The 16,292-nt window shown below is 37.1% G+C and overlaps 1 protein-coding gene across 2 annotated transcripts in view; it reads right to left on the bottom strand.

The window, feature by feature from the left end:
- Window positions 1–16,292, bottom strand: part of UBE2E2 (ubiquitin conjugating enzyme E2 E2) — a 341,224-nt gene that overhangs the window by 312,974 nt on the left and 11,958 nt on the right. For both annotated transcript variants that reach the window (XM_036886132.2, XM_036886131.2), the window contains exon 3: window positions 10,529–10,579. In XM_036886132.2, the coding sequence (XP_036742027.1) occupies window positions 10,529–10,579 (51 nt within the window). The remainder of the gene's footprint in view (window positions 1–10,528; window positions 10,580–16,292) is intronic.

The raw sequence follows: 16,292 nt of genomic DNA on the forward strand, positions 1-16,292 counted from the left end.
AGGTAAGTGGAGTTTATGAAACAACATACAATAACCTGGGACCTATAAAACTGATAAATATTGGTTTATGTCTCTAAGCTCCACACAAGGCTCTTATTTCCTGATATTCTTTGATTCCTTTTCTTATAAATGTAAAAGTTACAACTAAAGAATGAAATAAAAGCCTCACTTGCTAATTCAGATACAGAACTAATAACAAATAAACAGGCTGCTTTAAATAGGACAATAAGCTATATAAATTACATACCATAGGCTCCAAAAAGGCAAACAAGACAGGAAAAAGGAGTCACAATCCAATGCACGAAGAGGACAAAGGCTGATAAAAGTACACTTCATTTGTCTCGGGCCCAGCAGCTGGATGATACCACCTAGCACCATCCCACATCTAATACCTGAAAATCCCTCTGGAATAAGCAAACATGCATTTTTAATTCCTCCAGAGACAAGGTATGTACTATCTCCTGAAGTCACCCGTTATTTCTCTGGAAGCTCTGACTGAAGATGAACCTTTCTATCATGAAGAAAATGGTTTCCTTTTAATTTAACAGAGAAGTGCTATTTCTACTCCCTGAAATCACACAGAAAAAGATTAACTGCACTTCCATTTTATGGCTCTGAAAACAGTTAAATACAGCTATTAGGGTTTCTTCACTTCTCTGGACAAAATAACTCCAGTTCCTCTCAAATGTACTTGATCACAGAAAAGAATTCTGTGTTCCTTGTTTATATGAATTGTATCTAAATTTTCTAAGTAGATAAAATATATCTAACTCTATCAATGAAATAAGCAACCCAAAGAACTATCAGAACTGAATGCTAGTGGGAGCTTTGTCCTTAGACTGTATGTCCTTGGGGAAGGGTATTTCCTCTCTGGGCTGGACAGAGTGCCAGATCATAAGCTTTCCAGTTTCAATAGCCTATGAGCAAATCAATGATTTGCAATATTGCTTTCATTTTGTTAAGAAGTAAAAATAATAACCAATACTTTATAACATTAATATGTATAAAGGTCTTTGTCTTGCCAATGGGTTTTAGCCCTGGGCAAGTTCACTATGGATTCACTGTGACCAAAGAAATTGACAGCAGAACGTTCTTTGGGGCGAAAGGGTTTATTACCCGGCTTGTTCTCCCGTGGTAGGTCAAGCGCTAGCGTCTCTGCCTCCGCCCAGAGCACGAGCTCTCTATATAGCATAATAATGGCTTATTGCCTAAAGGTGTGGAAGCGGCAGCCCAGCAACAGGTCAGTTACATCACCAGGTGGTTTAAGTTCAGTGAGGATCCTGGCCACAGGAACCCCAACTTCCCCCCAGTCTTTTACTTAAGGGTACTATGTGGGATGCTCTAAAAAAAATAATAGTATTTAAGAGTTCCTGACTCTTAGAATATAATGGTGGTTAGTAGGAATGAAGAGGGGAGACAAATAAATACATGACTGTAAGTATATAATTATGTATGTATGTACTTATGTAGAATAATTACATAACTACAAGCACCATGTAAGAAGGTCAAAATGACTTGGTAGTTTACCCTTACCTAAAAGTGAAAAGAAATGAAGCATAAATTTAAGCATAAAACATTCTTATTTTTTAGATCCGTGCTGTTTGATACAGTAGTTACTAGTCAGATATGGTTAATTAAATGTAAATTGATTAAAACTGAGTAAAATTAGAGACTCATTTACTCAGTTGGACTAGTTGCCTTTCAAGCAGCCACAGAAGGCTAGGAGCTGCTGGGCTGGACAACACAGACAGAGAACACTTTCATCCTAAGAGCAAGCTCTCCTGCGATAGTGCTGCTCCAGGCTGAGTCACCCACCTCTACTCTGCAAATGGAAGACAGCACAACAAACTCTCAAAACACATGGACTCTAAAGTCAAGAACACCAAGCTTGAAATCCCAGTTCTGCCACTTACTCACTCATGACCTTGGACAAGTTACTTAGCCTTGCTAAGCCTGTCTTGCCACCTATAAAATACTGTCTAAAACTAGTATCTACCTCAAGGACAGTCAGGAAGATTAAATGAGATAATGCTGGGAAAGCATTCAGCAAACTGCCTCAAACACTGAAAGCATTCAACAGCTGTTAGTGCCCCAGGATAATTAGCTGTTCATCAGCTGAATGCTCAAGCTTGAAATATAGAGATTAAAGAGCTCTCCCCAAAATAAGTAAAACAGGTAAAATAATTGGAACATGAAGCTCAGCAGGACTGCCAGCAGGGGATGTAGGAGAGGGGGTGCTGGACTCTAGGTGGAGGCAACAGCAGGTACCAAGGCAGAAACCTTGGTTCTGGTATGAGGGCTCTTGCCTCACCCTCTAGCTGTTTCAAATTATCACTAGGGGTCATCTTCCACAGAGGTGAGAGTAGAGAGTGAGCTACCTGCTATGTATTGGAAGAGACAATGAATTTTAACTGATGGCTTTGCCTGAATCTATTACACATTTTGGAATAATGCATTGCCTCTACACAAATAGGGATTTAGATATATCTTTAGATATACCTTACATCCCAGTAAGTCCCTAAAGTATGTAGACATTATAATGAGCAGTTCTATATGAACACTTGAAAAAATCAGTCAATAAGAACAACAAATGCTAGTGAGGATGTGGAGAAAGAGGAACCCTCCTACACTGCTGGTGGGAATGTAAACTAGTTCAACCATTGTGTAAAGCAATATGGAGGTTCCTCAAAAAACTAAAAATAGAAATACCATTTGACCCAGGAACCTCACTCCTTGGTATTTACCCAAAGAATACAAGTTCTCAGATTCAAAAAGACATATGCACCTCTATGTTTATCACAGCACTATTTACAATAGCCAAGATATGGAAGCAACTAAGTGTCCATCAGTAGATGAACAGATAAAGAAGACGTGGTTCATATACACAATGGAATACCATTCAGCCATAAGAAACAAATCCTACCATTTGCAACAACATGGATGGAGCTGGAGTATATTATGCTCAGTAAAATAAGCCAGGCAAAGAAAGACAAGTGCCAAATGATTTCCCTCATTTGTGGAGTGTAACAACGAAGCAAAACTAAAGGAACAAAACAGCAGCAGACTCACAGACTCCAAGAAGGGACTAGTGGTTACCAAAGGGGAGGGGTGTGGGAGGGCGGTTAGGGAGGGAGGGAGAAGGGTATGGAGGGACATTATGTTTAGCATACATGGTGTGGGGGGTCACGGAGAAGACAGTGTAGCACAGAGAAGGCAAATAGTGAATCTGTGGAATCTTACTACTCTGATGGCAGTGACTGCATTGGGGTATGGGGAGGGGACTTGATAATATGTGTGAATGTAGTAACCACATTGTTTTTTCATGTGAAACCTTCGTAAGAGTGTATATCAATAACACCTTAATAAAAAAAAATCATAGTCAAAAAGCGAACTTTGACAACATAAATTTAAAAATCAAAATGCGCATTGTTCTCAAAATGAAATAAATATACTAACAAAACAAGATTTTGTTATTTACAATAACTCTTAGTTGGTAAAAAATAAGTGCATGAACGTTATAATCACTGTAAAGAAATGCTCTGGGTGCACTAAATAATAGTTTTTTCAGGACATCTTAAAAGATAAAATGCTATGGGAATTAAATATTACATGTTAGAGAGTAATATGTCACTCTCTATCTAAAGTGCTTAGGTAATAAATCTGAAATAATAACCACTTATAAAACTGGGCAAACTAACACAAGTGATAAAATGTTCTGTTGCTAGTATAAAATATAATCCCAGTGTGACCATTTAATATTTTTCTCAGTCACATTCTTGTAATATTCTTAAAGCAGCAAAAAATAGGAAAAAAAGAAATAAAATATCAAAGACTGAGTAATAGGCACTAAACTCGCTTTATCACTCAACATTTCCTTTTAAAACAAAATGAATATTTCAAATCTATGGTTAAAGGCAGATGTAAAAAAATAACATTTTGAAATCAGAAAGTGAGGAATTTTTCTGGTGACTTTATTGAAATAGTTATGTCTTCTCCACATTACTGTTTTGAAGTAAAGGTAAATGACAGCAAACAACTACACCTGGAGTACTCCCAGGTACGTACTCAGGTAAGTCCCTGAAGGCTGTATGTTGGCTGTGTGCCACATTAAAAGTCAGCCTCAAGGTAAAGGCAAAAACAAAACCATACCTAACTCCTGGGAGTAATGGAGGAGCACACCCTAAAAATCATAAAGGAAGGTACAGAAATGAGAACATAAACACGCTTGGAATTCTTGAAACTCTGAATGGCCAACCGACTGTAAAGTAGGAGACCGTGTTTTATCGTTCTCTGTCACACTGTCCGTACACACACGCCAGCTCTGAGGATACCACGCCCACAGGGGCTAGCCCAGACAATTCTTTAGCTGCTTTAATGACTTGGTGCATCGCAAGGGTTATTTAAAACTAGTGTTCTTGTAAGGTCTACGCAAAACCACTCAACACTGAAGCAATGGTGTCAAGAACTCACAGGAGTGAATTCAAAATATTCCTCACTTATCTGTTCTCAAGAGAAGAGAGACAGATATGAATAATTCAGTATCCTATACAACATAGGTCTTCAATGTATATTTAAATCTCATCATGCTAATGACGCCTCACAGAGATATTCCAGCATTCTGCTAACCAGTACACATTCACATCACCATTTATAATGTTTATTTGCTCATTATCTACCTTGCTCCAAAAAGACTGAGGTGGTGTAAAAAAAAATTATTTAGTATAAAAGTACAAAATGAAAATATGGATATGAGGGGAAAATACAACCAGAGTTGAGGTTTCTACAAAAAATGCAGTTAATTACTGAAGTCAAAGAGCAAATAAGGTATTGGCTTCTGAGCAACCAAAGTAAAGAGGGGAAGCATTACCAATTTTAAGTTTCACAAAGACCATAGATAGTGGCAGTTTCTACCCACAATGCCATCATTATTCTTGTCTTGGTTCTCTAAGCAGTTCTGTATGCCTTGTATCTCCATTAGCTGTACCCAGATTTTTAGGATTAGGAACTATACCTGGATATCTAGTTGTCCTAGCACAGATCTAATATTAAGACTTCATAAATACGAACATGAACTGTAGGGGACCTTGACCTCATATCAGACTGAGTAATAGGGAAAAACCAATGGTACTCAAAGTGCAGACATCTCTAAACATTGACTTAAGCACTGTCAGAGGTAAAGAAATCCTTTACATGAACAAGTACCAGAAATAATAACACACACACACACACACACACACACACTCAAAATAGTGCTTTTCAGAATGTTCCAGCTATATACTGCTTGTGGAATTCTGAAATGCAAAGTAAATATAGTACAGTAATATTCTGAATTCTTCTGTGTGTTGTTTTTTGCCCTTAAATGAACCACAAAGAGCTAGCCACAAATGTAATTCTGAATGTATTTCTCTATCTAGTCATACATGTGGAAAAATAAAAGATGAAAGATCAGAAAACCTAAGTTTAAATCCAAATCAACCATTTCTAGTTGTGCAATCCTGAGCTACTTAACCCCAGGAGTCTCTCAGAGTGGTTGAAAAGTCTAACTGACATCATATATGAAAATCCTTGAAAAGCTACAAAATGTTATATTCATATTACCACAGTGACCACAAAGGGAAAACAATTAGTGAAAATAATTAGATTTTTTTTTACTGGTGAGATCACACCTACATAGACAATGTTTCCAGTTTCTATCTCACTGCTTTCCTGTTCTAGAACATAGTTTTGAAAAATGTTAACCCACACACACATTTTTCCAACATAGTGTTTCAGTTACTATGATGTGGAAAACACATTTGCTTCTTTTCAATGGCCCTCATCAAGATTAAGGTGAGACATTAGTTAGGTTTATTCCAGTCATGGCCTCTTCTATACTAGGAATGCCTTAACTAAAATAAGTTTAAACAATGAAAGCTAAATCAGTTAGAGGACTTACAGGCTCTGATTCAAGGCTTATTACAAAGTACAGTAGGGGTGGGGCAAAAAATGCAGTAATCAAGTACTGCATGGTACTGGCATTAGGACATACACATAGATTAATGGAATAAAATTGAGAGTTCAGAAATAAACCTTCACATTTATCACACACCAATTCTTCAACAAGGATGTCAAGACAATTCAATGGGGAAAATGGTCTTCTCAGCAAATAATAATGAGATAACTGGGTATCCATGAGAAAAAAATGAAGTAGGACCTTTACCTCACAACATATAAAGGATGGATCAGAGACCAACATGTAAGAACTAAAACTAAAAGGCTCTTAGAAGAAAAACATAGGCATTAAATATAATCACTGTAATCTTAAATTAGAAGAAAAACATAGGCATTAAATATAATCATTGTAATCTTAAATTAGGCAATCTTCTTAGAAATGACACCAAATGTACAAGCAAGAAAAATAAATTGGACTTCATCAAAATTTTTAACTTTGTTTCAAATGTCACTATAAAGAAAATGAATGGGAAAAAATATTTGCAAATCACGTACCTGACACGAGACTTGTATCTAAAACAAAGAACACTTACAATTCAACATTAAAACACAACTCAATTTCCAAATGGACAAAGGATTTGAATAAACATTTCTCCAAGGAATATACAAAAATAGCCGGTAAGCATATGAAAGGGTGGTCATCAACATCATTATCCATCAGGGTAATGCAAAATCAAAACCACAATGACATACTACTATGGCTATCATCAAAAAGACAGGCAATAACAATTGCCAACGCTGTATAGAAACTGGAATTCTCATACACTGCTGGTAGAAAGGTAAGATGGTACACCCACTCTGTAATACAGTCAGGCAGTTCCCCAAAAGGTTAAACATAGTTACTATATAATCAACAATTCTACTCCCAGGTATATACCTAAGAGAAATGAAAACAAATGTCCACACGAAAATTTGAACACAAATAAATGTTCACAGCAGCATTAGTCACAATAGCCAAAAAGTGGAAAGAACCCAAATGTCCATCCACCGATGAACAGAGAAATAAAATGCAGTGTACCCACACAGTGGATTATCAGAGACAAAAAGAAATGGAAGTACTGATGCACACTACCACGTGGATGAACCCTGACAACATTACGTTCATGAGGGTAGCCAGACACAAAAGACCACATATCGTATGATTCCATTTATACACGACCAGAATAAGCTAATACATAGAAACAGAAAGTAAAAGGGGGAAAAAAAACCTGTTTCATTACATTTTTACCTCAAGGACAACAAAAACAGTGAAAAGAAAATTGGAGATTACAGGCATGTGTTTCCTATAGAAGAAATAATTAAACTCCCAATCACGATATAAATTGTTCAGGGATGGTAGGGCAGCATGCAATATACCCAATGATTCTGCAACATCCTCCTATATTGACAGATAGTAACTGCACTAGCTGGGGTGAGGATTGAATAATGTGTGCAACTGTTTAACAACTGTGCTATATACCTGAAACCAATATAATATTGTATATCAACTATACTTCCATAAAAAAAAAAGAGGAAATAATTCAACCTTTTATTCAAGAATTTTGTGGATGCTCCTTTAAAATAATATTCAGGTTGTTCAAAACCTGAAAAAAAAAATTTTTAATGGGCAAATTTTAAAATAGAGTAGCTTCCTCTAAAAATGACTAATATCAACATATCTATGTACAATGAACGATGTAATTCAGAGAGACTTTATATTCCCAACAACTTCAAATGACAGACTTGCAGAATAAACATCATGCCAGTTCCTTGACTATGATTCCAGTTCCTTCAATATGATACCAAGAGTGGCTTATCCGGACACCACATAAGAGATGCATTGAAATTCAGGATGCCATCCATAACATAACATACACACAGAACTGGTTTGTACCCGTCTGTTAAGGTTCCAGAAAATAAGGATAAATCACACTCTTAGTGGAATGGGACACACACCTACCCCCTTCAAAACAACTTACAAATAATATCCTCCTATCCAATGGCCTAAACAAGTAAACCCACAGACATTTCCTCACACATAATCTTTGTGATAGCTAACAACTACCTAAGCAACGAAAAGGCAGGCTTTGGAGAGGTAATGTGCTGGGAAAGGTAAAGGAGTACTAAGGGAATTTGACTCCTTCTATTAAGCAGATAGCTTTAATATACTATATTTCTATAAATTAATTCATTATAGTCATAAGAACGGACATTACATGAACTAGCACAGAACTTTTAAAGATCAACCACAAAAGCACTCTTAATTTTGTGTCAAAAAAAAAAGCCAAACTAAAATTATGCCCTAACTTCTCTTTCTGAAGATAGTAACCACATTCTCATTGAAATACAGACAGATTTACTGTAAACCACAATAAAATATTTGACAACAAACAATCCAGAGACCACAGTAATCTACTTAACACTCACACTGAAAATCTATATTAAGAGGCACAAGCACAGCGAATTCAGAGCTAATCACCAATTCCCAATCAGCTGCAGCACAGAGGATCCTCTGCTTGCCAAAGCAGAGCATTACATACCAGAAGGTGGATATGATCTTTATCTCTGCCTGATCGTGTCCAATAAACTATTTTGGGATCGATAAAGGAAGATGAAACCATCCCACAGTAAACCTCACTTCGAAAGCAAACTTATTAGCTATCCAATATTCATATTGTCAAATGGATTTCCTTATAAATTCCCATAAACAAGCAAATTAACCAAAGTAGTAGCTTTCTACAATGTTATAGGTCAATTAAATCTCAACAAAACTGGAAAAAAAAACCCCACAAAGTAGGTATCTTTCCTGAAACTGAATGGCTTATTATATGTGACATATATTTTTTTAACTGCTTTATTTATAAAAACCTTACATAACCAGAATTGGTATCATTAACTAAAGGCTCAAAGAAAGAGTCAATCTCCAAATTTCAGATGACACCATAAACTTATCTTTTATTACTTTAAATAAAACTATGGTTTAATTCAGTTTACTTAAATATCCACTATGCAATTCCTTTCCTCAGACTCTTAAGTTCTCATGCATGTTTGTAATATATTGGTTTAATCAACACTAAACTACTATTTGTAATAAGTCAAAGCTAAATTAGACGAAGGTATTAGAAAGTAATATAGCTGACAGCAAAGATGCAGTCTATATCACCAATATTACATGTGAATTTCATTTAACAAAAATGAGTTGTTCAATTATTTGAAAAAAAGATTCAAACCATTAAAGCAAATGTTATCATACGAAATAAGGAATTTTAGGTTTAATTCAAACTGAAGTTTTTCCAATCAATCTACTTTTATAAATCATCCACCAAAGCCTAAACAAGTATCTTCTATCTGAAACAGCTCTGGTATAACACAGTCTTAAATGTGACAAAAAGTCTTATGGTTAAACAGTTTTATCTAACGAAGTTTGTTCTGTTTGAGTGGAACATTCTTTGAACATTATTTCAAGTTTATATATGATGCTCATATAAAGACCCATACTAGATTCACTACAAACATAATAAGCCTTATTAGAATCTTTCTTACACAAAGTTGTCAAACAGCCAACTACCAATACAGCCACCTGCAAAATTTTCAAGTTTCATTAATGCTATAGTTGCTAGCTTTGCTTTTACATAAAAATACATCAGTAAAATAAAAAAAAAATCATACCAAACAATAAATTCTACCTGCATTCAATTTTGGAAGCATTTTCCTATAATCTGTCCTTTCACCATCAGTCCACAGGACACCAATTTAAACTCAATATTGGCCTGGATCCAACATTGACTTCATATCAAAACAGAAAGAAATGTCTTAAAATAGCCCAATAGCAATCTCCCTACTATGATACCAGACCCAAGATACAGCATGTCATTTTTCTCTTCCTCTATGTACCTGTATATCATTAATCATTTCAAGGCAGGCACTTTTACTTAAACTCTGACTAAAAAACTGAGGACATGTAGTCATAAAATAGAGAGTGTTTTAAATTTATCACTGCCTCAAATCACCCATTCTTATGTAGTCACAACTTATGACTATAAGAAATAATGTAAACCACGAAGAAACACTGTTCAATGTTCCAGCACTTTTAAAAATCAATTTCCAACAAAAAAACAACGGAATAATTATCAAATAGCAAATATTTTAGCCACAGTTATTCTATCAATAAAGAAAACATATGAAGACCCAATACCTCTTCCACCAAAGGATAATTTATTTCATTATCTTATTGTTATTGCATTAGTCTATTTCTGTCAATTCCACTCTATCACTACAAACATACTTGCTGAATATCCCATTTCTGCACAGAAACAACCACCACCACTGTCTTCTAGACAGTCATTTAAGTCCAAACCACAGTGATGCTTTTACTAATTAACCCGACTACAAAACAGATGATTTCCTTCAATTATAGATACTATGATGCATTTATAAGTATATATAGTATATACAGACCATAATTAAATGAGAGAAGTCTCACAGATCACACACAAAGCAACAACTCCACTATACCTTCACAAAAAATACAAATAAATAAAAATCTGTAAGTACTTACCTACAGTTGGGAGGTGGGTCCAAGGTAATTTCTGCAAGTTCCTTCTGAATTCTTTAAAATAAAGAAAGAGAAAGTTACATTCAAACGTCTTCACTTTCTCAATATTTCATAAAAATGTTATATTTTTACACTAATATTTCCCATTTGTATGCTTTTAATTTGAAATACTAATACTGTACAAATCATCACATACAATACATTAACAACATGGTAGTAATTTCTGTCACAATTTTGACCCTGCACCTACAAAGAGTAACAAGATTGGCCGTTATCAGCACATGCAGCCTGCTAAAGCAGCACTGTCTTAAATTAAAACTTCATTAAACACTGAACACTAAGCAAAATTTCTAGTTTAAAGTGGAAACTCTGACATTATTTATGGATCGTTCCAACTTCTGATTTGTACTAGACTATCCCCATACAGGATGGAAAGATGATCATATTGTTGAATCCAAGCATTCTGACAGATCCAATCAATTGGTGAAGAAAGGATTATCAGGATGTTATTCCAACACCTGAAAATGCTACAAGAATATAAGCGGTATTCCTCCCCAAAGCCTTGGGTTGGAGCAGGTTGAAGCTTTCAAGGTTGACCCAATTCTTCTGCTAGAACTATCTTAATATGTTAATAATCATTTTAATGTCATTGCATGATCTTCCTACAAAGAAAAAAAAATTTTTTCACCCACTTTGGGTTCTCATGTGATATTTTCAACTTTGATTTTTCATTTCACCTAACCCCCTACATACACACACAAAAGCTACGGTATTACAGTTTTTTAAGATTAAACTTAGCAACTCTTTTTTTTTGGTATCATTAATATACAATCACATGAGCAACACTGTGGTTAGATAGATGCGTACCATTATCAAGTCCCACCACATACCTCATTACAGTCACTGTCCATCAGCGTAGTAAGATGTTATAGAGCCACTACTTGTCTTCTCTGTGCTACACCGCCTTCCCTGGGCCCACGCCCTACATTATGTGTGCTAATCGTAATGCCCCTTATTCCCCTTCTCCCCCACCTCCCACCACCAGAACCTTTTCCTTTGGCAACTGTTAGTCCATTCTTGAGTTCTTAGTCTGCTGCTGTTTTGTTCCTTCAGTTTATGCTTTGTTGTTATACTCTACAGATGAGTGAAATCATTTGGTACTTGTCTTTCTCTGCCTGGCTTATTTACTGAACATAATACCCTCTAGCTCCATCCATGTTGTTGCAAATGGTAGGATTTGTTTTCTTCTTATGGCTGAATAATATTCCATTGTATATATGTACCACATCTTCTTTACCCATTCAGCTACTGATGGAGACACTTAGGTTGCTTTCTATTCTTGGCTGTTGTAAATAGTGCTGTGATAAACATAGGGGGTGCATATGTCTTTTTGAAACTGGGACCCTGCATTCTTAGGGTAAATTCCTAGGAGTGGAATTCCTGGGTCAGATGGTATTTCTATTTTGAGTTTTTTGAGGAACCTCCATATTGCTTTCCACAAAGGTTGAACTAATTTACATTCCTACCAGCAGTACAGGAGGGTTCCTCTTTCTCCACATCCTCACCAACATTTGCTGTTGTTTGTCTTTTGGATGTTGGCCATCCTAACTGGTGTAGGGGATATCAAAACGTGGTTTTAATTTGCATTTCCCTGATGATTAGTGATGTGGAGCATCTTTTCATGTGCCTGTTGGCATCTGAATTTCTTCTTTGGAGAATTGTCTGTTCAGATCCTTTGCCCATCTTTTAATTGAATTATTTGCTTTTTGGGTGTTGAGGTATGTGAGCTCTTTATATATTTTAAATGTCAACCCCTTATCAGAAATGTCATTTATGAATATATTCTCCCATACTGTAGGATGCCTTTTTGTTCTACTGATGGTGTCTTTTGCTGTACAGAAGTTTTTAGTTTGATATAGTCCCACTTGTTCATTTTTGCTTTTGTTTCCCTTGCCTGGGGAGATATTTTAATGAAAACGTTGCTCCTGTTTAGATTGAAGAGAGTTTTGCCTATGTTTTCTTCTAAGAGTTTTATGGTTTCATGACTTACATTCAGGTCTTTGATCCATTTTGAGTTTACTTTTGTGTATCAAGTTAGACAGTAATCCAGTTTCATTCTCTTACATGTAGCTGTCCAGTTTTGCCAACACCAGCTATTGATGAGGCTGTCATTTCCCCACTGTATATCCATGGCTCCTTTATCATATATTAATTGACCATATATGCTTGGGTTAGTATCTGAACTCTCTATTATATTCCACTGGTCTATGGGCCTGTTCTTGTGCCAGTACCAAATTGTCTTAATTACTGTGGCTTTGTAATAGAGCTTGAAGTTGGGAAGCAAGATCCTCCCTGCTTTATTCTTCCTTCTCAGGATTGCTTTGGCTATTTGCAGTCTTTTGTGGTTCCATATGAATTTTAGAACTATTTATTCCAGTTTGTTGAAGAATGCTGTTGGTATTTTGATAGGGATTGCATTGAATCTGTAGATTTACACTTAGCAACTTCTTAACAATCATTTATGTACTATTAAACACAGGCTTTGTTAAACCAAATACAGAAAAAAATTCTCAAAACCATTTCTTCTCTCCTTGGTCTTCAAAGGTGAGATTTGCTCACAGCTGGATGCCTGCTGTCTGGTAATTACTGTGATAGTATATGGATGACAGCTGACTAAAATAGCCTAGAAAACAAGAACATGAGCAAAAATACTTGCTCAATTTAATTCTATCTATTTTTCAAGACAACAAATGGAACTAAAGATTAGGTGTGCTTCTCCAAAAGGACTGGCACCAACGTCCTTAAGGAATCTCACACTAATACAATTTTTACTTGTCTAAGCTGTGTGGTTCAAGGTCGGTGCGGCATTATGAAGTAGGACATGACTAATCAGTTCAAAGTCAAAAACTTTCATTTTAATTCTGCTATGCCATTAATTTGAGAGTTCTGGGATGAAAAAGACTGCTCACACACGAGTTCTCTCTCAGCCTAAGTTATCCATCCTACAAAATGAAGAGGAGGTTAAGTAGAACAAATGCCACGATCTCTATTATCTTTACAACATATGATTTCCTTCTAAGATGGATTCTATGATGTGCTTATATGCACAGAAAGTACATATGCAGGTGGAGCCAAGAGGGCGGCGTGAGTAGAGCAGCAGAAATCTCCTCCCAAAACCACATATATTTTTGAAGATACAACAAAGACAACTCTTCCTAAAAGAGACACCAGAAGACACAGGACAACATCCAGACCACATCCACACCTGCTAGAACCCAGCGCCTCACGAAGGGGGCAAGATACAAGCCCCGGCCCAGCGGGACCTGAGCGCCCCACACCCCAGCTCCAGGCAGGAGGAGAGGAGTTGGAGTGGGGAGGGAGAGGGAGCCCAGGACTGCTAAATAGCCAGCCCTAGCCATCCACACCAGAGCGCAGACACAGTGCATGCGTGGGGTCCTGGATAATAGGGAAACAGGACAGTAAGACCCGTGAGCGGGTCCCCGCAGCCGGTGCCCTGGGGACAAAGAAAAGTAAGTGCTTTTTGGAAGTCTTAAAGGGACAGGGACCTCACAGACGGACAGAAGCATCCTGGGACACTTAGTCCAGCAGCAGGGAATCTGGGGAACTGGGGGCACTCTAACCCCCTGGGCAGCAGGGAGCACGGAGGCCCCTCACGGAGATAAACAGCCTCCTGGCCATTCCCCCTCCAACGCGGCTCCACCATATCGGAGCAGTAGCCCGAGGAAGGCCACGCCCACAGCTACAGCAGAGCTAAACTCCATAGCGGCCAGGCAAGAATCAGAAGCCCCGTCTGCGCGCAGCTGCCCAGCACAAGCCACTAGAGGTCGCTGTTCTCCCAGGAGAGGAAGGCCACAAACCAACAAGAAGGGAAGTTCTCCCAGCCATCACTCGTGCCACCTCTGCAAACTATCTCTATCGCCATGAAAAGGCAAAATTTCAGGCAGACAAAGATAACAGAGACAACACCTGAGAAGGAGACAGACCTAACCAGTCTTCCTGAAAAAGAATTCAAAATAAAAATCATAAACATGCTGATGGAGATGCAGAGAAATATACAAGAGCTAAGGGATGAAGTCCGGAGGGAGATTACAGGTGTCCGGAAGGAGATTACAGAAGTGAAACAAACTCTGGAAGGATTTATAAGAAGAATGGATAAGATGTAAGAGGCCATTGATGGAATAGAAACCAGAGAACAGGAACACATAGAAGCTGACGTAGAGAGAGAGATAAAAGGATCTCCAGGAATGAAACAATATTAAGAGAACTGTGTGACCAATCCAAAAGGAACAATATCTGTATTATAGGGGTACCAGAAGAAGAAGAAGAGAGAAAAAGGGATAGAAAGTGTCTTTGAAGAAATAATTCCTGAAAACTTCCCCAAACTGGGGGAGGAAATAATCGAACAGACCACGGAAACACACAGAACTCCCAACAGAAAGGACCCAAGGAGGACAACACCAAGACACATAATAATTAAAATGGCAAAGATCAAGGACAAGGAAAGAGTTTTAAAGGCAGCTAGAGAGAAAAAGGTCACCTATAAAGGAAAACCCATCAGGCTATCATCAGACTTCTCGACAGAAACCTTACAGGCCAGAAGAGAATGGCATGATATATTTAATGCAATGAAACAGAAGGGCCTTGAACCAAGGATACTGTATCCAGCACGATTATAATTTAAATATGAAGGAGGGATTAAACAATTCTCAGACAAGCAAAAGTTGAGGGAATTTGCCTCCCACAAACCACCTCTACAGGGTATTTTAGAGGGACTGCTCTAGATGGGAGCACTTCTAAGGCTAAACAGATGTCACCAGAGAAAATAAAATCACAGCAAAGAAAGCAGACCAACCAAATACTAACTAAAGAAAGGACATATGGCCCATAATTAAAAGACTCTGATACAGGAGAACAACATTTGTTGATTTCAGCAAAAGCATAAACAGGCACTTTAAAACTGAAAGGGTAAGTCCTGGTTACAGACAGCAGTCTGAGCATGCACACACTCCTGCAGGGCAAAAAGTGCCAAAAGGAACAACAGCAAAGAGAAGCAGTGACCAACAGAGGAGAAATTTCAGTGTATTTCTGGAAGACAAGGCAGACAGGTGAAAATTAAACAGGTTGAGATAGCCAATGGGGATACAACAGTGTATAAAGATATAATGAAGACTCATTATTCAAGGCAGCATGGGGGTGGAGGGAACATCCAGAAATCCCAAAAGAAAAACACCTCTGTAAGAAAATCATTGACCAAAAATATGAGGGAAACTGAAATGTAAAATTACTTTAATAATGAAACAGGTGTTAATGGGAAAAAAAAAAGATTTGACATTTTGCCTAAATGCTATGATTCATTGCATAGCCTAGAGATCATGACATTGGACTTTTAGGAAAATTATTCCTAACATCCTGTTTGGTCTGGCACTGAATATTTAGTTCTAGTAAATGTCTGGACAATTTACGGGTCTTTTGCTTACAAAGCACAGAATATGGGTTGTATAGGTGCATTCTACACAATGTAAATGTTACTCATCTTGAGGAAGAATTAAGTGTAGCTAAAAGAAACCAGCTAAAAGTCGATGGAGGACAGGTTTGAGTAGATGGAAGAAAGAATGAAGGATTTTAATAATCCCCATTTTACAAAGTAGGGCACCAAGAAATACTGTTGAAATTGGAAGGTATAAAAAATAGTGTCTTAAATATTCTTTAGTTTAGAAAAACAAACCTTTTTTTTTAAATACAATTA

The sequence above is a fragment of the Manis pentadactyla genome, chromosome 14, assembly GCF_030020395.1.
Source record: "Manis pentadactyla isolate mManPen7 chromosome 14, mManPen7.hap1, whole genome shotgun sequence".
In the NCBI taxonomy this organism is placed as follows: domain Eukaryota; kingdom Metazoa; phylum Chordata; class Mammalia; order Pholidota; family Manidae; genus Manis; species Manis pentadactyla.